The sequence below is a fragment of the Xiphophorus maculatus genome, chromosome 1 (assembly GCF_002775205.1).
Source record: "Xiphophorus maculatus strain JP 163 A chromosome 1, X_maculatus-5.0-male, whole genome shotgun sequence".
In the NCBI taxonomy this organism is placed as follows: Eukaryota; Metazoa; Chordata; class Actinopteri; order Cyprinodontiformes; family Poeciliidae; genus Xiphophorus; species Xiphophorus maculatus.
Window position 1 is genome coordinate 14,508,901 of NC_036443.1, and position 26,454 is coordinate 14,535,354.

A 26,454-nucleotide genomic window follows, 5' to 3' on the forward strand; every position below is an offset into this window, starting at 1 on the left:
TAGTTGGTGAAAAACAAACAAAACATGGTTCCAGGATTTGATTTAGAGTTGGTCCAGTTAGAACACAAGGACAAAGAAAAAGGTCTACATTCCAGCCTGTGGTATTTCTACTCTCCTCGAGATCAGCCTTAACTTTGAACCTGATGTTATGTTGCTGTATTGAAAGTGCACTATGGTAGTGGCCTATGTATGTATCACACAGAGAACTATACTAAAATGTTGTGGAACTGTAATTTTTGAAGTTGTACTTGTTAACACAGAAGAGGTTACATATCGAGATCTTTTGTAGCAATGCAAATAAATATTTCACCCCTTACAATTCTTCTGCTCTTGAAATTTTAGTGGATTTTATTCAATAGTAAATTGACATGCGTTATGAGACAGTTATTAATAAGCAGTAAAACTGAGAACTATTTGGCTGGCATTGCCCTGTTGATCAGGTGCACTCAGCAATTCATAGCCAGGCCGACTTATTGTTGCACAACAACTCGAACTGCAGTCAGCAAATTAGCTCCAACTTCCGCTCTCTAACTCTAATGGGTTTCCTTGTCAGTGGAGCAGTAAACAGGGTATTATTGATGGGAAGCTTGGGATGATTTTCATTCTGAGTTCAACACAGAAAAGCCTATGATGAAACGTATGAAGTTAAAGATTTGCATTAGTGATTGAACGAACTTGATGTATGTTGGTAGCCAGATTTTCCTATTGTATGTGGAAAAAATTCTTACACGCCTAAGGATATCATGCAGTTCTGTAAGTAGTTAATTGTGCAACAAAACAGGATAATGTTGTATGGTAGGTGGAAATACTGTCATCACTCTTCATTGTGTTGTGGAACGTTACCCAGAATGTTGTCTGATTGTCTTTAATGAGAAGGTAATACCATGTTAATGATTTATCGAAAACGGTTAGAGCAGTTGAAGATAAAGAAAGCAGTCATTTTCATTTTTTTACGTGCAATAACTCAATCAAATTCTAAACGACCAAACAACTGACAGCTTACATTATAACGTCACATATGCTTTGCACTTTAGACACCAGTTTACGTAACAATACCAAGCACTGTTTGGTCGAAAATAACTAATCTTGTTTCATATAGCCAGAAGTGGATGGATTTTGTTTATCTTGTTTGTTTCTCACAGTCACTAACTCACGTCACCGTGACATTTGAAACTGACACTGATAGAAGTGGATAAAGTTAGTCCAAGCTTAAAACCTTGTAAAAGCAACAGCATTCCTGAAAACGTACAACTTTTTTTAATACATGACACTAATTTGTTTTATTGGGATTTTAAGTCATAGACCAGCACAAAGTAGTTTGTGATTGTAGTAGTTTCCCCTTATATATCTATACAGTACGTAAACCTGCTATGTTTCTTGGTTTCATGAGACATTGAAGTCACCCACAGGTTAATTTAAAAATTAGGTGATTTCCTAATTTGTAACAAATGTAACAAATGTAATTTGTTACACTGGATGCTATCTACTGGTGTCAGATTGCAGTTATTTGCCAGTGGCTGAAATCAATGCATGCTAGAGTCATATTTCTATGATGTTGTTGCTTGTAAAGGCACTTGATGTGTGAGGAGTTCCTCCTTAAGCTTAACCGGAAATATGCAAACTGAGTAATACTTCATAGAAGACTTAGATTTTCACAACTTTCTAAGTTGAAAAGAAGGACAATGTGCTTATTCATTTACTCTGACTTAACACAAGCTGCATGCCAGATGCCTTGACAGCAGGGTTGGCTTTACGCCGATCCTTAAGTCCTAGAATTTTAAGAATAGGAGTTTTAATAATTATTCAGAATCGAGCATGTTTACCTTAAAAATAGAAAGGGATTGTTAAGATATTAGCAATTCTGATCAGAATGATTTCATTCTCAAATCATCCTGCTTGTCACTAATCATCCTGATTTGAGAATGAATCATGACTTCACCCTGTGTTATCATAAACGGTTGTTAATAGGACGCCTTAAAGCAAAGAGGTGACACAGAGCAGTTCACCCCTCTTTGTTCAAAGCTGGTAAAGCTTACAGGATGTTCTGCACTGACATGTTGCCAGCAACAGATTGGCAATATCAGTGACTACATCCGCACTGGAATGAGCATCATGTTTTTTAGATGTTACTTTGGGATAAATACAAATTCAAAGCCAAAGAAATGAGCAAAATACTCATTAAACTAGTTTAATTGTAAAAATGTTCCACTTTTGTCTGTCCACAGCTAATTTTCCCAAACATTTTGGTGCGCATCAACACATTTTGTTTTTTTTTAGGAAATGTGAATTGAATCTTTGTGCTTTTTTTCTTCTGAGGCCATTTTCCCCCGGTCTGTTATTTATTGTTGAATGATGAACTCTGACCTTAATTTAGGCAAATGAAGGCTGTAATGCTTTGGATGTTGTTCTGGGTTCTTCTTTGGCCTCCTGGATGAGTTACTGTTGTGCTCTTGGGGTAATTTTTGCAGACAGGCCAGTCTTTGGTAGATTTTCCACTGGTGGATAATGGCTCTCACACCCTTAGAAACGTCTTTTCAAGACTGATTTATGATAGTGAATTTGTTTCTTAGTTGTTCTTAAATGTATTTAGATCGGGGCAAGATGTTGTGCTATTTGATAGTTTTTTACTTCATGTTGTTAGATTCTGCTCAAGATTAGATTTGATTTCATGAGCCCAGTGGTCTGGCAGTAATTCGCCCTGTGTGGTGAAACTAAAGATGACTTTCAGAAATGTGGCTAATTAAGGCTAATTTGTTGTTGTTTTTGTTTCAGCCATTTATTGGTGATTTTTTCCCTTGTACATCCACCCAGAGTTACTTGTCTCAGTTTTTTCTGTAACTTCTGGACCTTTTTTTTATTAAATACCTTTTTGACTCTACCTACTGCTTGCGGCTTGCAGTGGATCCCTCACAAAACAAAAGAACAAAAAATGTGAACAGATCTGTTCATAAGGTGAAAATATTTTTCATATGGAGGTAGTGTAGTATAAATAGATTTCTTTGTCTGAGAATTAAGCATAGACCTTCCAAGGAGGCCTATACAAACTGTTTAAGGGAGGAGTGAGAAATGGAGTCAGTTTAGTATCTTACTGTGTATAAGCGGCTGTAGGTAGCATTGCTGCCTTGCAGCAATTTGATCACTTCTGAAGTTTTTAGTCTATGTCTTAAAACTAACTGTTTATTCCAAGTGAACCATCTAATCACATACTTATATGTGATTAACATTTAAGAGGTGACTAAACATATAACACTTAATTTTGTTATATTCTGTTTTCCAGAACTGCCTTATTATGGCCCAGTGGTTGGAGATGAGTTATGTCCTGACTAACATGGACGATGAGCGAATCAACGCGCTCTATCCGCCAGACACCTTCCCGATTGAAATCAGGCATTATCTTTGCCAATGGATGGAAGAAAAAGATTGGTAAGACACTGATGCAGAGATGCATGCTCATAACAGCATATACAATATGTACAGTATCTTGCAAAAGTACAACCTCTTGAACTTTCCCACATTTAACAACCACAAAGCTTCAATATATTTTTATAGAGTCAACCTGTTTGTTTATTTTTAATCTAAGTGCATCTGTTTTGTCAAGGCTTCAGAAGTTTCGGAAGTTTCTTCAGAGAATATCAATGAACACCAAGCATAGCACCATACAGATCAGGGATAAAGTTATGGAGAAGCTTTAAAAAAAAAACCCAGCAATTTTGAAAAACAGTAATCCAGCTCCTGAATTTCTCACTGAACGCCATAATCTGAGCATGTGAATAGAGTGGCGCCACAGCAAATCGAAAAAGACATGACCATCTACCTTAACCAATAGGCATGGCAAGTAGCTAAAGAAATTATAGTAAAGTCCTGTTCATTTTAAAAAGGGCGTTTACTATGACACAGGAAAATACGGCAGAAAAACTTGAGTTAAAAAATCTAGAGGGTGACAAAAGAGAAACATTAACTTCTTCGGAGCTAGCTGATTTTCACTTCATTGTTATGCACTACATTTTGTTGATGTATCACCATATCTAAAGAACAAAACACAATGAAATTCATGGTTGACAAAATGTGAAACAGTTGTAGGGGTAGGAATGCTTTTACAAGGAGCCGTACTGCAGTTTGCTTGTTGTCTGTGTGATAATGGATCCATTAGTGTGTGCTTACATTTTCTAAATGTACGTGTGTGGTTGCGTCCTCACAGGGAAGGCTTCAACCCAGACCAGTCGGACAAAGAGCAGCTCGCGCAGGCTTTACTGAGCGATTGTATCCTCCTTTTAGAATCGGTTGCTGAGCAGCAGAATATAGTGGAGAGGATGAAGCTGTTGCAGATAACGAAGAACTTGGTGGGTGGATAATCAGATTCTTTCTGTTAAAAAAACAAAACAAAAAAAGTTAAATATTTGATCAAATAAAAACTGGTAAGAAAAATGCTGTCATGTGATTTTCATACGGAGGGGTTGAACTAGACATTGCTGGATATGTCTGTAAACATTTCAGCAAAATGCTTAAAGATATGTGCCACATATCAGGTGGAGCTGATACATGGCACATTGAAAATCAGAGCTGCATTTACAGATGACTCGGCCAGCTATGGAGTTTGCTGTGAAGATCAGAAACATTCTCAGGCAGGAGAAGATGATACTCTGTGAGGTAAGAGACCTTTTATATTTCTTATTTAGAATAGTTGTGATGATCCTTAAGATGATGCAAGATATCCCCCACTTTCCTTACAGTTTTTAATAATTAATTGAACAGTTCTCAATCTAATTTTAGTAGTCTGTATTCTCCTTTTCTTTAGCTAAGCAGTGTATGTTCTCAAATATAAATCAAATCACCATAAGCTGCCTGTTATTAGTCAAAGAAATTGACTTGCAATTTACCGTATTTTTCAGACTATAGAGCGCACCATACTATAAGCCGCAGCTACAAATTTTTTGAAAAAAAAAACCAAACAAACTGGAAACATACACATATATATAAGCCGCTGGTAATTTCCGCTGCTGTCTGTTTTCCATAAAGACGCAGCAGAGGGCTGCGTCCTAATAAATCTGCTTGACTTATTAAGGATGCAGCCCTCCGTCCTCAAAGCCGAACCATGGTTTCGTTCACGCGGAGCTTACGTGCAGCGGTTCTATTTCCCTCCTGTACTCCCAGATCGATAACCCTCAACTTAAAAGCTGCATCATGAGAATTTGAAGAAATTTCTCCATCGTGCCTGCTGCTAGCACGTGCTTATTCTAAATGAAAATTAGCGCTTTCTTCTTTGATTTCCAATTTTGACTTCCAATGATTCACTTCCTGCTAAAGAGCCCCCTGGCGGTTGAAGAAAATCCACAGAAAAGCCGCACCGGGCTATAAGCCGCATGGTTCAAAGTGTAGGAAAAAAGTAGCGGCTTATAGTCCAAAAGATACGGTGCTTTTGATGCTCTCCAGTTCTTTGCAAGTTAAAATAACAATGTTCTGTGTTAGAGGCACACCCCAAAACGGACAGAAGGAAAGACTCCTGACTTTGAGGATTTGACTTTCATGAAGAGTATAGTGCTTCAGCTCCAGGACCGCAGAAAAAGAATCCACAGCTGTAAAGAGGATATGAACTGGGAGATGGTAAACTATGAAGCTTTGCAAGGTAAGTAGTATTTGCTTTTCAGCTGTGTGTTGGTGTATAATGCACCGAAGCACGGGGCTTTCGTATTTTCATCAGTTCTCTCAAAAACGTTGTATGAATCACTTTAATATTCTCATTATATCTACATAAAACATGTAATTAGCGAATTCATGAAGCATATCAAGTATTATAACCTACATATAATAACAATTATATTTGTGTGTCTTTGCATGTGTCTCTTTGATCTGCTTCAATTCAGTGGACCAAAATTTTCCCTCATTTCAGTAAATAATGTTAACTCTAAAAAACAAAACCAGGAGAAGTGCTCAGGGTCTTACTTTTATTTTTATCCAAGAAATGTTATCTTGATGCCTATGTAAAGGGCACTGAAATGTATTTGTCAGAAATGCAGTCGTATTGTGTGTTCAGTGTGTCACACATGCTAATGTTAATTGTTTGCATCCACAGCCGTTCATGCAAAGACTCCATCAGAACATTCACTCAGAGAACTACAGATGCTCTCGAAGAAAATCCAGGAGCTCAAGATAAATCAAAGCAGTCTAACCCGGGTGAGACAATATTAACGGTCCTTTGAGTCATGAACATAATGGTATTTAGTTTAACATTGTTTGACTGTCCTTATGCTTTCTGTCCTTTTGTTATGTACATCTTCATGAATTAACAGTACACACAGAGAGGATGTAGCTATCTGGTGGAGACAGCTATCTTATTATAGGGATGGGTTTTACGGTAAAGAGCCCTGGATTTGCAAGGAAGTACAACAGATCTTTGGTTCATAGAACACTGTCCCAGAAAGTTTTATAATATTCCACCTTTTTGCGTAACTCAGTGATGATTACACACTAAATTATAATCTAGTGTTTCTTTTAATTTAATGAATGAATCAAAATTCATACGCCACTTTCTCATTTCTCATTTACAAAACACATACTTGATAATTGTATACTCACACCAATTCATATACGCATGCCATATATGCTTGCTTTGGAAACAGGCAAAATGACATATTCATATGGCTCTCTTTTAACAGTGGCTTTCTTCTTGCCACAATAAGGACCAGATTTATTAAAAACATGAATAAAGGTTCTTCTGTTGGCTGATTTTCTGAGCTAAGCTGTGGATAATCTCAAATTATTGCTGTTTCCTCTTAGTGTAGGTAGACATCCATGTTCGGTAGGTTTACAGTTGCGATGTACTCTTTTCATTTTCAGGTGACAAACTGAACTGTGCTCTGGTAGATGTTCAAAGTTTTGGATATTTGTCTTACAACACAACCCTTCTTCACAAATGTATCTCTGCTGTGTTTCTTAGTCTTCATGATGCAATTTGTTTAGTAATGTTCTTTAACAAACCTTTGAAGAATAGATAGATTTTGTATGCTTAAATATCGCTTGCCTTCCACGTCACAATTATACACTACTTGCTGCTGATATGTTCATCTATCCATATACAAATTTACTTTTCTGCTGTAAAGTCTGTTAGCATATTTGTCTAGTTTTATGTCCATTCCATGACTGAGCAGTAGTTAGATGTTGGTTGTTGGTGTCAATATATTAATTTGGTTGTTTGCAGGAATGTTTGGGGGTGTTCACAGAGACTCTGACCAAGCTGAAACAGTGTCAGGATAATTTCATCATAAAGATGAATGTATGGCAGTGGGAGCAGCACAAATCCGTTATAGGATATCCTTTCACTGATGACCTCAGCCATATGCAGAACTGGTGAGATGACCCCTTTCTACTTGTGCCTTTGTGCTTTGCTGACTCTTTCTCTTATCCAAGTGAAAAGCATGACATTACGTAACAATATCAGATTCTAGTTCAATAATCCCATGTATAGTTCCTGGTTTTTAAAAAGGCGTTTAGAAACCTCTAAAGACCTTTAGAAAAGTGAATGTTTTTTCTCCAAAAGCAGATTGACTGGAGTTTGACACCCTGTGTGATTGTCTTTGTGTTGATGCGAGACTGGTGACCTGAGCTGGATGGATGAACATCTCACACGTTGTCATGACTCTTTTTGAGATTAGGATTTAAAAAAAAAAAATCTATCTTCATCCTGTTTGTTAGGTCCGAACAGCTGTTTGCGGTGAACAGCAACCTTAGACAGGAGTGGCTGCTGATCCCTGATCTTCCAAAGGAAATCGGAGAAAAACTGACATGTCTTCTTCAGGAACTGATTCAGAGGTACACACCTGTCACACTCTCATATTCTCTGAAATAGGATCAAGTATTCAGCTCAGCACCCCCTAAACCAAACCCTAACTCTACAACACCACTTCTTCTTATAGGGCCCACACTTTGGGCCTTATAGGAACCCATTAGGACCCACTGCTCCTTATTAAAAAAAATAAACTCTTTAAACAGGAGGTGGTTTGGTTTAGCTAAAATTGGCTAATCTATCTTGAGTGGTCTGTTTTTGTGGAGAGTAGAAATATTGTTTAGCGAACCATTGGCAATTTTGCTGCAGACTGACAGTGACAGTGTGTTGAATGCATTTTTCATTTTTCAGTGTCAGTAACCTATACCAGTTAATAAAAATTAACAACGGATTCAATAAAACAACTATAAAACATTCTTATAAAGCTACTGTCCAATAAAATTCCTTAATTTCTGTTGAAAGTGCATACATTGGTGAGCTTTCTTGCATATAGTGTCTAAAGGCTTGCTAAAAGAATGTGGACAAAGAGGGAGATGGCATTGATTATTTTCCAGTCAAAGTCTGGTGCTGATCCCTGATCAGGGTCGTCTGACTTGGAAAGAGACACAATAGCAATAATCTGCAAATGTGAACATATGTGTGGCTTTGACATGTTTGTGTATAAGACAAATAAAAGGGGGAAGAAAACCCAGCCGTTTGGTGAACCACTGAAGGAGAGCAGAGCATCAGATTAAAAACATCATTGGCTCTGGCACTTCATCAACCAGCACATAATAGATACACAGAGATTTTAATTTGAGACATAAAGGGCATCATTATTATTATTATTATTATTATTATTATTATTATTATTATTATTATTATTATTATTATTATTATTATTATTATTATTATTATTATTATTATTATTATTATTATTATTACCAGAATCAATAAATTAATGATCAGTAAAGTGCATATGGCATCATCAACTCGTCTACACATTTTTAGCTAGATACACTTAGTGAAGAAGACATGTTGTTTTTTTTTTGTCATTGATTACATTTCTGCCTTCTAGCTCTTTCGTTGTGGAAAAACAACCCCCTCAGGTCATTAAAACTCAGTCAAAGTTCTCAGCAGTTGTGAGATATCTGCTGGGGGAATCATTGGTGTCTGGGCAGCCTGTGACAATGAAGGCACAAATTATTAATGAACTCCAAGCCAGAAACGTGAACCTTGCATTGTGGTGAGTATCATATAAAGCCGCACTATATGTTTTTTTTATTATTATTATTATTCCTCTTCTCCCTAATGTTTTTGTAATGAAGCAGACATATAAAATTGTGTAATTAAGACCTGTACTTAAAATTATGCCAAGAAAACTGAATGTGATTGGCTGCTGTAATGCAGCGGGATAAATCAGAGCAACAACCCTAAAATCATGCTGCTCACACTGAAACCCTGCTTCCCAGAAAAACCTTAATTTGAGCAGGACATTTAACGGGAGCCATCTCATGTTCTTCGTTTAAATATTTTAATTTGTTCAAACTATGCAGTAAATAGAGCTTGTTTGTATTGGCATTTGAAATTAAATGAAAAACAAAAATAGAAGGTCTAATTAAAGTTTAGTACTCCAGTTTCATTTGGAAATGGTAATCACCATATGCTGCATTTGGGAGGGAATAACCTGAAATCTGTTATACACAGTGACAATGTTGGAGAACTCATAAACCACACAGCAATCCTGGATAGAAACACAGCCACAAAGACCACAAATGCCAACTTCAGACACATGGTATTTAACATTTCTCATTCAGCATGTCACATACTTGTCGAATTTTCCACCTTAAATATTTTGATCTTTTTCTTCAACAGTCCATTAAAAAAATAAAGCGAGCAGACCGAAAGGGAGCCGAATCTGTGACAGAGGAGAAGTTTGCGCTGATGTTTCTTGCAGAAATTTTCATCACAGGTCACGAGACTCCTTTCAAGATACACGTACGTATATGTTGATTCAGCATATATTCAATCCAATATTGAATATGCATCTTTTTTAAATTACTGCAACTCAATAATGAAAAAAAAGAGGAGGTAAAATTTCTAAAAGGCCACATTTAAGATGACATTTAGGGTCATAATAAAGTTGTGCAAATCCAGAACTGCAACTGTTTCCACCTTAACTGTCACACTGAAAATGCTTACATGTTAACTAATGAGTCCATTAGGACACCAGTGTCCTCATGATAGTTAAGGGGTAAACTCTCACTGAAATAAAAAACTATACACACTAAACTTCATAAACGTTACTGCCATAAACATTACAACTTTGTAAGCATACGTGATCTATTATCTGTCGTTACAGATAAACTCTCAGCCTGTGGTCGTCATTGTTCACGGCAGTCAGGACATCAACGCAGTGGCCACCATCATCTGGGATTGTGCGTTTGCTGAACCAGTAGGTGTCAAGTTGTTATTGGATTGCCATTATTCCTTCATGTTTCTATTTCTCAACTCTTCTCGTCCATAAAAATAGTCTCTCTGAATGTTCGTCACAAGTTGTACAAAACTAAAGCATGTTTGGTGTCTTGCCTCTGACAATTGACTCAGGGAACAACCCACCCAGAAATTATAATTAGTTACCCAGGAAGGCAATCAGGAACCAAATATTCAAAATATTAAATTCCATTTCTGTGAATGTTTTTCATCTCTATGAATGGCCTGTAATGTCTACTTTTTAATCTAGTTTTTATCCATAAAAAAATAAAAATACATTCTTTGCAGTATGCTCAATGAACTCTGTTGGGAGATACTGTAGTTCCATACAATTTATAGTGAACTATAGCATTGTAGTTCTAACCTGTTTTGTTCTCCGGGCAAACAACCTCTCCAAATGCCCCGACCTCACCAATGGGGGGCACAGACATGCTCCATCGTGACACAACTTTTTAAATCACCTTGAAATCCTTTGATTCAAAAATCTTTTTAATTTTTAAAAATTAAAAATTTAACCCATAGTGAAACATTTATGAAATAATGTGTACTACCATTGCATTTCAAGGAATTCATGCCGCCCAAGATGAGGTGCCGCCTTGGGCAGCTGCCCACATCGCCCATATCAGCCTTGGCTTGCTGTTCAAAGGGGCAGCAGCCTCTAGAAGGTCTACATACTCTTGTCATATCATGTCATATTATGCCTTATTTTCTGTTTCCGTCTTAAGGACCGAGTGCCCTTTGTCGTCCCGGACCGTGTGACTTGGAAGATGATGATTGAAACTCTGAATATAAAATTTTGCTCAGAGGTCGGGACAAATCACAACCTGAATCCCTACAACAAGCACTTCTTAGCTCAGAAGATCTTTGACCAGCCTGAATATGCGAGTGACTTAAGTGACTCTGTGGTTACTTGGTGCCAGTTTAATAAAGTAAGCAATGGTGTGTAACTTTTTTTTCACAGACATCAGCTGGCGTACAAGTCTAAATGCTATCTTTAACCTTAACAGGAGGTCCTCGCGGGTCGAAATTTCACTTTCTGGCAGTGGTTTGAGGGAGCAATGGATCTAACCAAGAAACATCTGAAGCCCTACTGGAGCGATGGGTGAGAAGATGCTTATTGTCTTTCAGTCAGTAATGAAGGAATCCCATGATATACAGCCACGATGACCACTGTTTGCTCTTCTAGGCTGATTTTTGGTTTCATTGGAAAGCAACATGTCCACCTGATTCTCAAAGAGTCTCCCAGCGGGACTTTCCTCCTTCGCTTCAGTGACTCAGAAATCGGAGGCATCACCATTGCTTATGTATCTCATGAGAGTAAGTGTTGGCTTGACAGCTTTAATTACATTTATTTTGAACCATGTGTATCATTTGATTAAACAGTTTACTGACAGGTTGTAATTTCAAAAGAAAAAAAATAATAATTAGATCACTATTTGGTCTTGAATAGCAAAAGAAATACCGTAATACCAATATGCCGTAATATCCAGACAATATTGAAAATGTCTGTTGATGTTGCATGCTTATGCTTCCATTTTTTTTTTTGAAAAGCCATAATTTTTTGCTAAATTATTGAAGCAGGGGCTTGTCCTTCTAATGTGTCAGGCTCTATAGGTTGTCTCTGAAGCTGTCACCTTTTAAAAAAAACAGACAAAAACCGTTGAACTACGTCTAAACTATTGGTGGATTCACCAACAGCCAGAAATCAAGTTAGCTTTCCTCAGCTGGGTCAAAATAGTTTTAAAAACTTCTGAATCTAGAGTGTCCATCGTTTCCCAGTCCGGTCCACTGATGATGAGTTCACTGGAACTCATCAATGGCCCCTAAAGGCTTGCAGGTGTAAAGGAAAGGTGATTCTACAATGGAACCACCTTTCCAAATGCTGAAGAGAAAAGCACACCACACTTTGCTGATGTTTCTTTAAAAACATTAAAATAAACAAACAACACCATAAAATAAAATTCTTCAACTTTAAGGGACATACCATTGTGTTGGTTTTAACATGGCAAATGTTAAAAAAAATTAACAAATCTGAATACTTAAACATTTTCATTGACAGATCCAATATTTTTTTTCCTCTAGATGGGATACCGATGATTCAGAACATTCAGCCTTTCACTAGGAAAGATCTTGAGATACGCTGCCTCGGTGACCGCATTCGAGACATCAATGAGATCTTGTACCTGTATCCAAATGTGCTCAAACATGATGCTTTCAAAAAGTTCTACACAGGTAAGGCTGTACAAAGTGACCAAAGATAGCTGTATGTTAATTTAAACTGATTGGTTGTGGGTGATTTGCTTTTCTCTTGATTGAAACAGAGCAACAGCCCACCAATTCGGGCTACATTCCCGTACGTCTGCAGACTAAAGTTGGCACGTAAGTAAAGTCAAGATTTTTCTTTTATTAGCCCATCTCGGCAAAGGTAGAAGGCAGTTTTGTGGAGATTAATAAATCTTGTTTTAAGGTGAAACACTGAGTCAGTCAAGAACGAATCAAAATGCATTTTGATTATTATTGTATTCAATGGTCAAGCAAAGAAAATGAGACTCCCTGGCTAGTCCAGGAGAGTGAAGAAAAGATAAAGTGGATCGCTTTAATATTCACCAGCTACGTAAACATGGAAGTTCCCATCAGCTTAACAAAGGAAGCACATTTTTTTCACAGCTTGTCTCTGCAGCTCTATCTTTGGATAAAGCGGGGTCAGTAGGTTCAGATGAACAATAACAACTTCTCAGAAGACTTCTGTAAATCAAGTTCTGTTTCCCCAGTGAATAAGCTAAAGTTGTATTTCGTCATAACACCGTTCAAAGTGCTTTAGATGATCAAAACACAACACAGCAACCAACCGTTAGACAAGCAACAAACATTTTATTTTGTCGCATTTGATGTTGAATACCATCCTCAAATTCATCAAGAATAACCATCGTCCAACACACATCAAATATATCAATCAGTGTTCCAGCTGTTTTTTAATAATAAGCAACTCTTAAAACAGGTAGGGTTTTAGCTTTGATTTAAAGGAAATCACTGTTTGGCTGTTTTTGAGTTTTCTGAAACTTAAAATTAAATTTTAACAAACTTCTGAATTTTTTAAGCTTGTATAGAGCGATGGCCGCATTTCTTGTAATGTGCAAAAATGCTTCAAACCAGTTAATCTTTCATCATTGAATGGAGATGTAAAATGTCTCATTAGTGTATGCACGCATGCATGGGCAGGGTCAGTGTGTAGAGAAGTGATAAACATTATAAATGTTTCAACTAATTTAATTAGATGTTAAAAGATATTTCTTTAATGTGTCACAAAATAAAATGTATTATGTTGTGCCAGTGTCAAATATATCAAAATCTATCTGTTTGCAGGGCACCAGAGATTGATGGAAATCATGTCAGTGGGTAAGTTGTGCTGCCCCCTGATTGTAGGGAACCGTATAGGAAACTGATCATGTGACACACTAGGACCAGTTGCTACATGTGCCAAAGCGTTGGTCACAAAAGGATGAAATATCTTCAACACCCTCAGACATTTGACCACACAGCATGCAAATAATTTCCACAAACGTGAAGCGTTTGGTAGGTTGCTAAGCAACTGCTGTGACTGTCTTGCGGTTGAGGTTTGAGCATAGTGTCTTCTGCCATAAATGTCACAGGTAACGTAAAAGTCCTGGTTATTGTATTAATGTTAGCACCATTCTGTATGAATAAACTTAATCTCATATTAATATTTACAGTCATTCAATAAATTTGAATATGGGTTCCAATGAGGGTTGCTTGACAGATTACAAGTACACTTTGAAAATAACAACCTTTAGGCAGGTATTAAACATACTGTTCATCAGACCCACATTTCTGCATTAAGAATGTTTTTTTTATTGGTCTGATGGAATATTTTCATCTTGATTGTCATGTTTTCATTAGCTTTAAGCAAGAAATCATCACTGTGAACACAAATAAAAGCTTTAAAACATCAGTCTGTAGGGAATTAATCTATATAAACTGTTTAACTTGTGAGCTGAGTTACTGAAATATATGAAATTTTCATTAATATTCTAATTTACAAGAATAGAATAGAATATGCTTTATTGATCCCCAAGGAGAATATGCTTATTTGTTGACAAGCTACTCCATCTAAGGTATTAAATACGCATAATACAAATATAACCATGTGAGACAAATCTTATTTATTACTATTTATTTATTGAGTATGACTGTAGTTGACAAGGACTGCCAACGTAAAGCTGGCTCAGACTAAGCTCTTGCTCTCATTCAGCTATCCATTCATCAAGACAGGTTGGAGTAAAATGACAGAGGCAAAAATAAATAATAATAAATAGCATCTGAGAGGGTGTTTCCATAGCTGGACATACTTTAAGTCTTGAACAATCCTTCCTGAAAAGGTAAACGTGCAAATTTGTCTGTACAAAAACTGTGTAAAAAGTTGCATTTCATGCTCATTTGACAAAGGGATTCCTTTTTCATGCCCGTTGTAATTTTGCTTGAATTGAATAAAATATGGTGCATATTTTAAGTTAAACAATTTAAAGAGTTTATTTCCTAATTTATTTATTGAATATGACTGTAGTTGACAGGGACTGCCAGCGTAAAGCTAGCTCAGAATAAGCTCTAGCTCCCATTCAGCTATCCATTCATCAAGACAGGGTGGAGTAAAATGACAGAATAGATTTTCATCAATTAATTGATGAAAATTAATTAGAAAATTGTTAAAGAATCTAACCAATAAGTAAGATTGATAATAGCATAGGTATGGCTAAATTCTTGTCAATTCCCGTCACTAGAAAGAAAACGATGAAATTATTGACACAGCTTTTTACAAACAGGACATCACTTAGTCCTCTCTTATAAAGTGTTTGTGTACACAGAGAAGGATCCAGTACAATCTCATGTTTGTTTACACCATGGCTAATTCTCTGTCACATTCTGTTTTTCAATATGGCTTGGTTTTAATAATACTGTATCTTAAGTTTTCTACAACTTTTCATATATTTGTTCAGCAAGAGACTTCATTACAAAGGCTAAAATTATCTTGTTCGTTATGTGTGTCTGTTTCTGTGTGTACAGTGAACTGAGCGCGCTGAATGTCGAAGACACCTACTCATTGTAAGAGTCATTTTATGTGCCAGCTTCTCAGTCTGTTCGCACAGACAGTTGTTGAACTGTGGCCACTTTTTTGTGTGGAAATTCAAATTTGATTTCTGTTTCTACAATACAGAAAGTTCTCTTAGTTTTTATTCAACCCTCCCGCGGTCTTAGTGTGTCACGGTCGGACAGCGGGCAAAGGGGTGGGGTACACACACCAAAAAAAAATGAACGGGGGATCAGTGCGACCACGCCGGACTGCTCATTGATGTGTCCAAATGACCCAATGTCTTAAGACCGCAGGAGGATTAAATTGATCAAATTTACTTCTAGAAACTAGATTTTAAAAGCATTGAAAATCTCAATTTATTAAACCACCTGTCTTTTAATTAAAAGCTTTATGATTTGCACTTTGCACTGCATTCCTTTCTGGATGCTTCAGTGTTCAGTGATAGTGAAATGATTCCTCAGCTTATTGGATTAACTGTATATATTTTGTTTAGATATTTTCAGGTATCTATGGTAAATTTTAATAATAATAAAAATAATTTTGTGGCACAGTTGTCAACACTTGCTTTGCAGCAAGAAGATTGTGGTCCTGCATGAAGCTTGCATGTTTCTACGTTTTACCCATACATGTGTGGATACTGTATGGGTACTCAGGCTTCAGTTCAAAATCATGACTGTTAATTGGTCTCTCTAAATTATCCTTAAGTATGAGTGTGTGCATGCATTCCTGTTTGTCCAGTGTGTCTCTGTGTTGCCCTGTGATGAATTATAAATCTAACTATCTGCCTAACGACCACTGGAGGCCCTTCAAGGATAAATTTGTATAGATCATGAATAGATGTATTCAGTTGTAGATACCGTTTGCTTGTAAATACAGACTGTAACCTGCTGCCCCTCCTGTTCTATCAACACAACTCAAACCACATGTACTGATCAAAATGGCCAGCTAACAGACACTGAAAAAGGACAAGTTGTGCTAAATTTACAATGTTAATGCAGGGTGTGGTTTTATAGTATCATAACTAGGATGGATACAAGATGGGTAGAACTATAGATCAGGACTTTAGGCTAAATATCCATCGGCATATAAAGTCAAGCACATTTTTATGGAGTTTTATGTCAGAACAAAATTATTTGTGTATTTGGTTCTTTGTTAATGTTTTACCATTCCTTACTCCACTAACTTTATGTTTCCCTTGATTTAACATCTGCAGAGATACATTACCAGACTTGACTGTCCTCTCCATGTAAGTGTTATTTCAAAGTTTTTTTTCTCTGTCTACAGTTTTGTTTCACTTCTAATGACTATGCATTTACATTTCTTCCACATTTGCAGGGAAGCACACTGCGACCCCGTGTAAGTGTAACCTTAAGATTGTCAAGTAAACAGTGATGTCACAGTTTCACAACCTTTAAGCTTTTAATAAATTTGTGAAGTAAACTTCATGCAACCTTACCGCTAACGTAGCTGTACTGTGCTTTTTACAGTACACTAATTGATGTTTGTAGCAGGCATAGATAATAAAATTCACTTTAAAAAATGCGAAAAAATTATTTATATGTTTTTAAAAAAATATGTGATATAATAAAAAAAAAAAAGTTATAAACATCCTTCAAGGCATTAAGGCATGGTCAGTTTGGTGCTGACAATACCATTTTTAAATACCAAGTGGTATTTTTTAAATACATCTTGGTATTTAAAAATACTATTATTTTAAATACCATTTGGTAAATGAATGGCCTCCCTTTAGTACAGCTTGATGAAGCAGCCTGTCTTTTATGCATGTGGAAAGACAAATGTTAAATGTCTGAAGACTGGATTTTAAAACCTAGTCATTTATTTACATATACTGTAGTGGCATGTTGTTCAATGTTAAAAGTTGTATTAGACTGCGCAAAACACTAATTATGTGTTTTTTATCTTCTAGTCCTGCAGATGGCATGGATTACGACTTTTATTTCAATGATTTTCCTAAGAACTCTACTTGATATTAGAGACCAAGGCAGATGCAAAGTCAAGACTAACTCATCGTTTATGACTCAAGTGATTGTGCTGTTTTCTTCATCGGGATCTACAGTTTGATTTGATTGTAAATAGAAACTTTTTAGGGCTAGAATTAGCCTTTTCAGGGCATTTTAGGCCATTTTAAAATGGCCACACTTCTCAATTGAATATGGCAATTAAATAATTATGAGTTCAGTATCGGGCGAGCATCAGTTTAAAGTGTCCAGCAGCAGGATTTTTAGCACTACAGAGCTAAAAAGGGTTAGAGATTTCCTAAATGTTGAGGTGTAAGCTAATTGAAGCGTTTTAGTCCAAAAAATAGTCATTTTAATAACATGCGTTCTTGTCACAAATATTATTCTAGGAATCAAACTTAAAAGTGATAGGCAAAGGGCTTTTTTAATTTTTCTGGACTGCATTTTTTTTTTTTTCCGAAGAGTTTTTTTTTGCGGCGCTAGTGGCTCGTATTTTTTCCACAGTAGGCAGACAGGAAGGAGGGTGGAAGACATGCGGCAAAGGTCGTCGGGACCGGGAGTCGAACCCACGACGTCCGCGTTGAGGACTAAGGCCTCCAAACGTGGGGCGTGCTATCCCCCTGCGCCACCACAGCACGCCCGTGGACTGCATTTCTGTGTAGCTCAAGATTTAAATTCTAAGGCTTTAACCCTGTGCAAATATCACAGCTTGCTAATTGGTTGCTGCTTTTGAAGACAAGATTAGCATTTGCTTCTATGCTCTCTGCTGAGTTTTGACATAGTCAGTAGAGCATTTGGCAACCTGTGATTCAAAAACTTGACATCTTAACTGGATAACTATTATGTGCCAGCGCTCATTTTGTGAACTCTATATGGGCACTAAATTAAGAGGGTATTCCACATTTTTATTGACTGCATTAGATCATCTCTGGATCAAAATTCAAAACATTTTTGTAGGCAGTTATTTTAAATCTCCTACACATCTAGATTATTTTATGTAAAGTGGAGTGATTTATTTCAATTTATTTGAGACTCATCAGCTGCCACAGCCGTCTTTACGATGAACACTGTGTTAATACCACAATTGGCTAACCATTATTAGCCTCTGATGTGGTTCAAATTAGCATCTTATACAAAAAGGCCATTTCACTGTTTCAACGCTGTACAACATTTGATCTATTTTTTTTATTCTAAAATACTTTATTTACTAATCTTGAACTAGACTATTCTACACTTGGCATAGATTTGTGAATCTTGTCTAATCTCGGTCTTGTGAAGGCACTGGATGTATCTTCCAATCCCAATTTAAAAGTAACACCTCAAGATAAGAATATAATTTGCTTATGGCAACAATTTTAATGTCTATCTTAATTTTAATCGGTGTAATATGCAGGGAACATGGATTCCTTAATTAGCACCCAAAAATGTGTTGCTAGCTTGTGGACTCCCACTGACAGGTAAGAGGGAAAAATAAGCCCTATATGTAAAGAAAAGGAAATTGTATGAATATCGAATACTAAAAATGCTAAAAAAAAAAAAAAAAAAGCTAAAATCTTCATGGATGCTTTTTACTGGTGCTGTTGCTTTAGTCATTTTATTTAAATTCAACGTTATGTGAGCCACCCTTTTCCTTTCCAGTATTTATCTCTACCACAGCAACACAACATGACCGGTTCATTTTGAATACTTTAAATTGGAAACCCATCTGAATTAAAGGGGTTTTCTTGTCATTTGTGTTTTTATGCTTAATGGTGCACTTCTTTGAAAAACACACACACACATATATAACATGATTTGTACATTTGTTAACTCCTCATTCATTTGTTTGTTTGGTCTGATTTAAGCTAAATAAGTGAGTTGTCATCTACATCAGTTTATTGGGTGTTATGTTTTGGTAGTCCTGCTATTTTTTTTGAGATGTTGGGGGTGGTTTCAGTGACATTGTATTTTCTCAGTTGTATAATCTGTCCTTACCTAAACACTTCAGTTACTGCGTGTTGAACATTTAACCATACAATATTACACAATATTTATGCTGAATAGTCTGATAGTTTGTGTTCTTTGTTGAACATGGGTTCAGTCACAACAGAAAACAATAATAAACAATAATCGTTTTCTTTTTTTTTCATTACTGCGGATTGCAGTATTATAACAGTTGGCAGATGCAGTAAAGTTGACGGTCAAGACTATGAGCTAAATTTTTTTTTATACTATTTTTATATATGAAACTCTAGTTGACAGTATTTTCAAAAAGCTTTGGCAAACACTGTTACAGTAAATTCGTACATTTATCTCACATTAAAACCCAATAGTAAACATGAGCCAAATCATCAGTATATTAGAAAGACACAGAAACTACACCGACACGAGAGCTAGCATGTTAGGCCAGTGATAACATTACAAATGCTAAAATTGGTTGTCCTTCTCTTGCTTGTAAATACAAATCTGCAAGTTGAACTGCTTCACTTTTATTTTGTATGAAAAGTTGTGTGATTTAAATACTTTATTAGCTTATAAGATAGAACGGAATGTAGCAAAAGTTCCAACCAAAAGTAATGGGATAGAGCGCAATTCTGTTGACACTGTACAGTATGTTGTTATTGTCCTATCCTCAGTTGATAACTAGTAATCTGTCAGCAAACCCGTTTTGCAAACATACAGATTTGTTTTTCCCCCCCAAGACTGAAGTTAACTGCTTGTATGAGAGAACCGCCTTCTCAAAACGACTCATTTTGAAAATGCAAGATGCTCATGGCAGTTTTGGCTTATCAACATGTTCGCATTAGATGATTATTTTTAAAGAAGGTGATGGATGTTTAAGCAGAATGCCAAGATTTTGGAACAATCTTACAACTGAAGAGATTATGAGAAAATGTGGTTATGCGACTGAAAATATTAATACCCCTTGTACTGTCTCTGGGAATAACATGGGTTGCAAATTAGTAAAAAGGTGAAATGACCTAATACAGAAACATTCAAACCACAGCAAAATATTGACTGCGAAGTATGTCTGTCTAAAGAAACAATGTGTTGATGAAATAAGGCAGCATTAAAGAATATAACGATCGTGTTCATTTGAATTGCAATTAATTTGAATTACAACATACCTATACATTGCTGTTGTATGTTTTTGACTGTAACAGACTGTTGCTCTGGCTGGAAACGTTTTGCTTATTTACTGCAAAAATAGTTTCTGTTTACAGGTTTTTAAAGGAACATTTGTGGGAGCTGGCAGGGGACCTTTGAGACTGGACTAATTTTAACATGGCATAAACCCCTTTCTTAGACTCCAGTCAGATTGTCTGGTAGCTTCAGCCTTCTGGAAAAACAAATCTGTTTATTAAGAAATATATTAGCTACCTGTAACTGCTTAAAACAAACCTCCTATGAAGAGTACAGTACTGAAAATCCTCTTAAAAACGTATTGTAAAAAATATATATAATTTTTTTTATAGTTACTCTTTTTCTAATTTAAGCCTTATGCAAATCAATTCTGTGTAAGCTGAATAAATTCAGTTTTTAACATTGCTTCCACTTTAAGCCATCCATTTTACATATTTCTATATATGCCAATATTTTTAATGTTCCTTGTCACATGCATGTTTCATGTTTTACACGTCATGCAGGTTTTTGGTATAAGTCCTTCATTGTTGTGATGTATAAGATTTCAACTGCCATAAAATTAAAACTGCCAAAATAATTGGGTGAATTTATTTACAAATGCATTCATCTACACATGTATTATTTCAGAATTTCAAAAACACTGCAGTTTCCCTACTAGAAGCAGCAGCACATAGATGAGTCACAGAAATAACCTCTGGGTTTTGTTCTTGTAAATAGAGCTGGGACCAGAAACGTTAATCCATCTTATTCTTCCATATGTCTAAGATTTTCCATATGCAAATGTTTTGTCTTGTAATTGATTGTATACACTCCAAATAAACCCGAAAAGAACACAAACAGAAATTGCAAACTGATTTTTTTTTCTTTACATTTAAAGCCAATTATGCCCCAAACTATGCCTGTTACCACAGTAGATGACCAGTTGAATGTTTGTACATAGCAGGATTTGTTTAATCTATGATAACATGGATTAGGGAGCATCTTATACTTTCTATCAATCCACTTTTCATCCATTTTCAACAGCCTTTTTTTTAAGAAAAAAAATCTTACACTGTACATCATAACGTTTCCATTAGAAAACAATCTAATTTAAAAAATTTGTTGAAAATGTAAATTCTACTCAACCACAGCCATGGAAATCACTCTGGGAGTAAAAAAGGAAATTAAGTGAAGGTGTTATGTAAAGGAAGCAGAAAGAGAATCAGTTTACAAAGCTTGGTTCAAGAAATGTTCTAGCAAAACTAGCAAAATGCTAACTTCTCTCTGAGCCACGTCCCAAAGACAGGAAGAAGGGAACAAATACAATTTCAAACTTCAATCTTCTTCTTGAAGACTATGAAAATCAAGATGCACTCTGTTAAATTTCAAATTTAACAGAATTGAGCCTTTCAACTTGAACAGACTACAGCTGTCCCACCTCATGGAGTCTGCCTTTATTAACACAAAATTTAAGTTCTCTGATGTATAATTTACGCAAAGTAGCACAATGCCAATGAAACAAAAAACACCTGATCTTCAGGACAGCGAGTCGAGTTTGCTCTCCTTGTTTTTCCTTGGTATGACTAAGTAAATAAAATGTAATAACTCAAATACGCCTGTACATGGGTCTTTGGTCAGCGCTGCTCTAAAGCTCTGGGTACAAAATTTTGTCAGAAAGTCAAAGAAAGCATAAACCAACACAATTACTGCATATGATCCAAATGTGGATGTTGCGAACAAATTATTTACTTATAAAGTAATATGCTACGGTTCTGGGTAAAATAATAAAACTTAATATTGGCACTTAAAAAAATCTGCCTGAAAGAAAAAAAAATGTTAATTGTGGATCTTTATTTTAAAAATAAATAGCATTTTATAGGGGCTTTACTACATGAGACACAAATGCTCAAGTGTTTGAAAGGGGCTTTAAGCCGTGATTGAAATCCAGATTTATCCCCTTAGGAGAAAAATACAATTACCCTAAACATGCAAATTTCTTGGAGTTTTACAGTAAATTATACTTTTTCATTTAGGGCAAAAAAAATGGTGACACATCTCTAATGTAATGTGACATTAAATAACTCATTATACAAACAATTTTAGCAATGACATTTCAGGGAAAATATCTTGTAAAACAAGCATACACATACACACAGACAAGCAGGCGCACTCAATTTGTCTTTCTCACCATCACTCTTATCACACAGGCTTGCATATACACACACATACAGCTAAAAGAAAGAAAAGGCAAAAACAATACCAATACATATCTTGGCCAAAGTTTGTGAAACACAACGCAGAGCGAGATCACGCTCAATCAAAATTGGAAATGCAGGCGGAGGTCCTTTGTTCTACTGTAGCTTCACTCCTAGCGAAATGAAAGGCAGGGAAGATAAACAGAAAGGGAAGTAAAGATGGAAATAGCACCACTATCCCTGACAGTTATAGCTGTCTGGTCAGCAAGGAGTAATTGATTCACCCTGCTACAGGGCATGGGGTGCTTCCTTTAGCGGCAAGTCCTCCTCCAACCCTCCAACTTTGGGAACAGGAGAAGGAAAAATGGGTGTAGGTGAGATTAAGTAAGTTAATTGGGGCAGTGCATGCCCTTTCTATAAGTCCTGTAGGGAGCACGACAAGGATGACAAGGGGGCTCTTTGCAATTGTTGAGGAACGGGAGGAGGCATGCGTGCAAAAACAGTGTGTGGGCTGCGGATGGACCAGGAACCAAGGGTGCAGAGTGTGGCGCTACAGGTGGAAGGGGTGTGAGAGAGGTTGGGGGTGTCAGAAAGCAAATCTCCAGATTTATAGGGCCTGTGTCTTAAGCTCAATGGACTCTCCCCTGGTCTCCTGCTGGGCCTCGGCCTCTGGGGGCCGGGTGCCCTTCAGCGTGGCCAGCCTCTCGGAGAGACCACGCATGCGTGGGAACAGCAGGAAGTCATAGAGCAGAGCGCCTATGGCACCGCCGATCATGGGTCCCACCCAGTACACCTGGACAGGATGAAAACCAGCATAGCTGATATAGAAATACCACAACAATTTGGTTTGGATTTCTTTGTAGAGCAAACGTATTTATACATCTTACCCAGTGGTTAACAAAGTTCCTGACAAGGACAGCAGGGGCGAAGGACCTTGCTGGATTCATTCCCGCTCCTGTGTAGTACATCTAAGTGACAGGCAGATAAAGTGGTTCAGCATTGTTGCTCCTTATCTGCTCATTTAACACTTGGTGGACACTAAATCTAACATACTAGTCAATGTTGTTCATGTATAGTCTTGATGTATTGATTTTATGTTGAAAGGGTGTTAGAAGGAGCTGAAGATAGGCACCAGCACCCCTCCCGACCTCAGTAGGGACAAGGGTGTTAGGAAATGGATGGATGGATGGATGGATGGATGGATGGATGGATGGATGGATGGATGGATGGATGGATGGATGGATGGATGGATGGATGGATGGATGGATTGATGGATGGATGAGTGGATGGATGGATGGATGGATGGATGAGTGGATGGATGGATGGATGGATGGATGGATGGATGGATGGATGGATGGATGGATGGATGGATGGATGGATGGATGGATGGACAGGTGTTAGAAGGATGTCCTTCATAGTATAAATTATGTAACACTGGGTATATTCTGCCTGAAATGTTTGCCATGATTTTGACTATATCATTTAAGAAACTTAAATAACACTGGAAATCTATTTTTAGTTCTCTAATAGATTAGTTTAATCTATTTTTAGGCTATTACAATTTAAGTTTGCAAAACAATACCTTTGAGGAAGATAGTGGAGCTAAAATTTATGTGAGAGGAAGACAGTCCTAGCAACCGCGATCATGAATATCGTCCAGAGAAGGACAGGCCGTTGTCCTGCATGTTTTAGATGTGGCTCTGCTTGAACCCTCCTGAGTCACATAATTTGGTGATTAGCAGGTTTCTGCAAAATTTGTGATAGGCTGTTGAAACACAGTCAAAGCCAAACATTTTCATAGCCCTGGTAGATTTGAGGTGTTTTCATTCAACCACATCATTAGAATATATGCATGATGCAGGTCCAATTCTTTGAGGATGAAAGCTCTCCTTGCCATTACCCTAATTTATACCTAAAATGTACTTAAGTCATCTGTTTAAACCACTCCAAAACATTAATATTACTTTCAGTCAGAAGATTCATGTTGGTAAAATTTATTGATGACTTTAATCTTAAATCTTATAGATGTATAAATTGTATTGGATTTAATGTATTCCTACTTGTAATGCTTTTTGATTGAGGTGAGCGACCTGTAGCCGGACCGTTTCTAAAGCACTGCAGGACATCTGCCTTCAACGACGGAAATCATCCATCTCAATAGGATGTTAATGAAGATCCGGTAGTAGCTACGATGCTGAGGAAGTTTGAGGTTTTCCATGTTACGATGCTGCTGATCCAGCAAGTTTAAACCCAAAACGTGGTCTATCTTAGTTTATCTAAGCTTTTTTTTTGTGCTTCTAAAAAACCTAATTCATGCATCAAAAGGCTAGAGTTTGCTCTGTGATTAACCTAAAAAATAATTTTGAAAACATTTGCAGTTGGAGCTGGCTTCTTACCCCAAACAGATGCCCAATGAGCACAGAGAAGCCGATGGCAAGAGCAGCAGAGCCCAGGCGTCCATTGCGCCTCTCATCTGTCACAGCAAAGACGCAGATGACAAGCTGGAGGGTGAGGAAGATCTCGATCGTGGTGGCCATGCCAAGGCTGATGCCTGGCTGCAGCTGTAAGAGACCGTTTAGAAAGATGACAAGGAGAAAATTGAAATTAAAGAGAAGGTGTTCTATATTTGGGACATATGTCAGGTTATTTTCAATCTGCAGATTGGGTGGTCCCGTCCCATCTTTCTTCATTACAGTGCAGAAGTAAAAAATTTCATTCCCACTTGACTACTCTGGTCACCTTACCGTATTCAGTGCCAAGTTCCCCCTCATGTTGTTGGGTGTGACGCCGTACAGCACAGCAGCACCGGCCAGCGCTCCGAGACACTGGGCTATGATGTAGAAGAAAGCCCGGAACATGGACATCTGGGATCCGATCAGGTAAGCGAAGGTGACAGCTGGGTTGATGTGTCCCCCGCTGATGTGACCGATGGACTGGATGAAGGTGGCAGCCGCCAGTCCAAAGCAAAAGGCAACATGAAGAACGTTGTGGGGGCCTGTGGTCCAGCGGAGGGCCGCTCCCAGCCCAAAGAATACAAAGAACATGGTGCCATAGAACTCTGCGAAGACCGCTCGCCAGAAAGACATAGACCTGAACTCCCACATGATCGTACAAAGTCAAAAAGCAGCGTCTAAACACCTGAGGACTAACTAATCAACCTAAAGGAGAAAATGTCCAAAAAATACAGACCAAAAAGCACTCAAACAGAAACTGTCTCTCTAAAGCTAAATGTAACAACACATAAAGGCCTCAGCATGTAGCTGTGAGTAAAATGCACAAATTCCTTCTTAAATCAGATTTTTGTCATAAAAAGCTCCTGAGTGGAGCAATAAGCCAGTCTCTGTGCATCTATATGCCAACTCTCGCTGGTTGTTAGAAGAGTAACATGGATAGACAAACGTTAAGCATGTCCTGCAGACATTAAGCCTCTTTATCAGAGCGGGGGGACCTCAGAGGCCTTTTTATAACCCACCAACGCCATGACAGACTCATTGAGCCAAGGGGAGGGGTCAGCGGACAATATCACAAATCAAAACAAGGTTACTTAACCCTTCTTTTGCTAGTTGGTCCTTTGGACAAACAGTTTGACACATGGAGGCTGAGGGGAGCTTTCTACTCCAGGAACACTCCTGGGTTTAGTTGTTATAAGAGGTGATTTTAAAATAATGATTGATGATAAAAGTCACACTAAGTAATAAAAATCTTATATAAATGTCTTTGCCAAACATTAAACTTTTTATTGGGGATTACCTTAGGATGAAAAAAAGTCTAACAACCTGGTGGAAACCATGATGGCAGTAAAACGTTTTTTCTATAGAA

The 26,454-nt window shown here is 37.2% G+C and overlaps 2 protein-coding genes across 3 annotated transcripts in view; one reads left to right on the forward strand and one right to left on the reverse strand.

Moving 5' to 3' along the window:
- The window catches only part of LOC102234517 (signal transducer and activator of transcription 5B-like), a 29,889-nt gene extending 8,851 nt beyond the window's left edge, over window positions 1-21,038 (forward strand). The window contains exons 2-22 of one of the 2 annotated variants that reach the window (XM_014469649.2): window positions 3,278-3,423; window positions 4,199-4,340; window positions 4,573-4,647; window positions 5,467-5,623; window positions 6,071-6,171; window positions 7,196-7,344; window positions 7,690-7,806; window positions 8,838-9,005; window positions 9,467-9,554; window positions 9,635-9,757; window positions 10,122-10,214; window positions 10,978-11,181; window positions 11,260-11,354; window positions 11,439-11,569; window positions 12,335-12,484; window positions 12,574-12,631; window positions 13,616-13,648; window positions 15,332-15,370; window positions 16,573-16,605; window positions 16,695-16,715; window positions 17,287-21,038. In XM_014469649.2, the coding sequence (XP_014325135.1) occupies window positions 3,290-3,423; window positions 4,199-4,340; window positions 4,573-4,647; window positions 5,467-5,623; window positions 6,071-6,171; window positions 7,196-7,344; window positions 7,690-7,806; window positions 8,838-9,005; window positions 9,467-9,554; window positions 9,635-9,757; window positions 10,122-10,214; window positions 10,978-11,181; window positions 11,260-11,354; window positions 11,439-11,569; window positions 12,335-12,484; window positions 12,574-12,631; window positions 13,616-13,648; window positions 15,332-15,370; window positions 16,573-16,605; window positions 16,695-16,715; window positions 17,287-17,347 (2,172 nt within the window). In that variant the 5' untranslated portion in view covers window positions 3,278-3,289 and the 3' untranslated portion in view covers window positions 17,348-21,038. The remainder of the gene's footprint in view (window positions 1-3,277; window positions 3,424-4,198; window positions 4,341-4,572; window positions 4,648-5,466; window positions 5,624-6,070; window positions 6,172-7,195; window positions 7,345-7,689; window positions 7,807-8,837; window positions 9,006-9,466; window positions 9,555-9,634; window positions 9,758-10,121; window positions 10,215-10,977; window positions 11,182-11,259; window positions 11,355-11,438; window positions 11,570-12,334; window positions 12,485-12,573; window positions 12,632-13,615; window positions 13,649-15,331; window positions 15,371-16,572; window positions 16,606-16,694; window positions 16,716-17,286) is intronic. The other variant, XM_023340200.1, reaches the window with a different exon arrangement.
- A 1,236-nt stretch (window positions 21,039-22,274) lies between these two features.
- LOC102220419 (lens fiber major intrinsic protein-like) lies at window positions 22,275-26,078 on the reverse strand. Its single transcript, XM_005801356.2, has 4 exons — window positions 25,380-26,078; window positions 25,032-25,196; window positions 23,523-23,603; window positions 22,275-23,428 (listed from the first exon to the last, which is right to left on the reverse strand). The coding sequence occupies exons 1-4, from the start codon at window positions 25,737-25,739 to the stop codon at window positions 23,243-23,245; spliced, it is 792 nt and encodes a 263-aa protein (XP_005801413.1). The 5' UTR covers window positions 25,740-26,078; the 3' UTR covers window positions 22,275-23,242.
- Between the last annotated feature and the right edge of the window lie 376 nt (window positions 26,079-26,454).

Excerpts from the sequence above, each read along its gene's own strand:
- LOC102220419 (XM_005801356.2), bottom strand. The coding sequence starts at position 25,739 with ATGTGGGAGTTCAGGTCTATGTCTTTCTGGCGAGCGGTCTTCGCAGAG. Across the intron at positions 23,604-25,031 it reads TCATTGGGCATCTGTTTGGG|ATGTACTACACAGGAGCGGG; the intron begins GTAAGAAGCCAG and ends CCTGTCACTTAG. Across the intron at positions 23,429-23,522 it reads GGAACTTTGTTAACCACTGG|GTGTACTGGGTGGGACCCAT; the intron begins GTAAGATGTATA and ends CATCCTGTCCAG.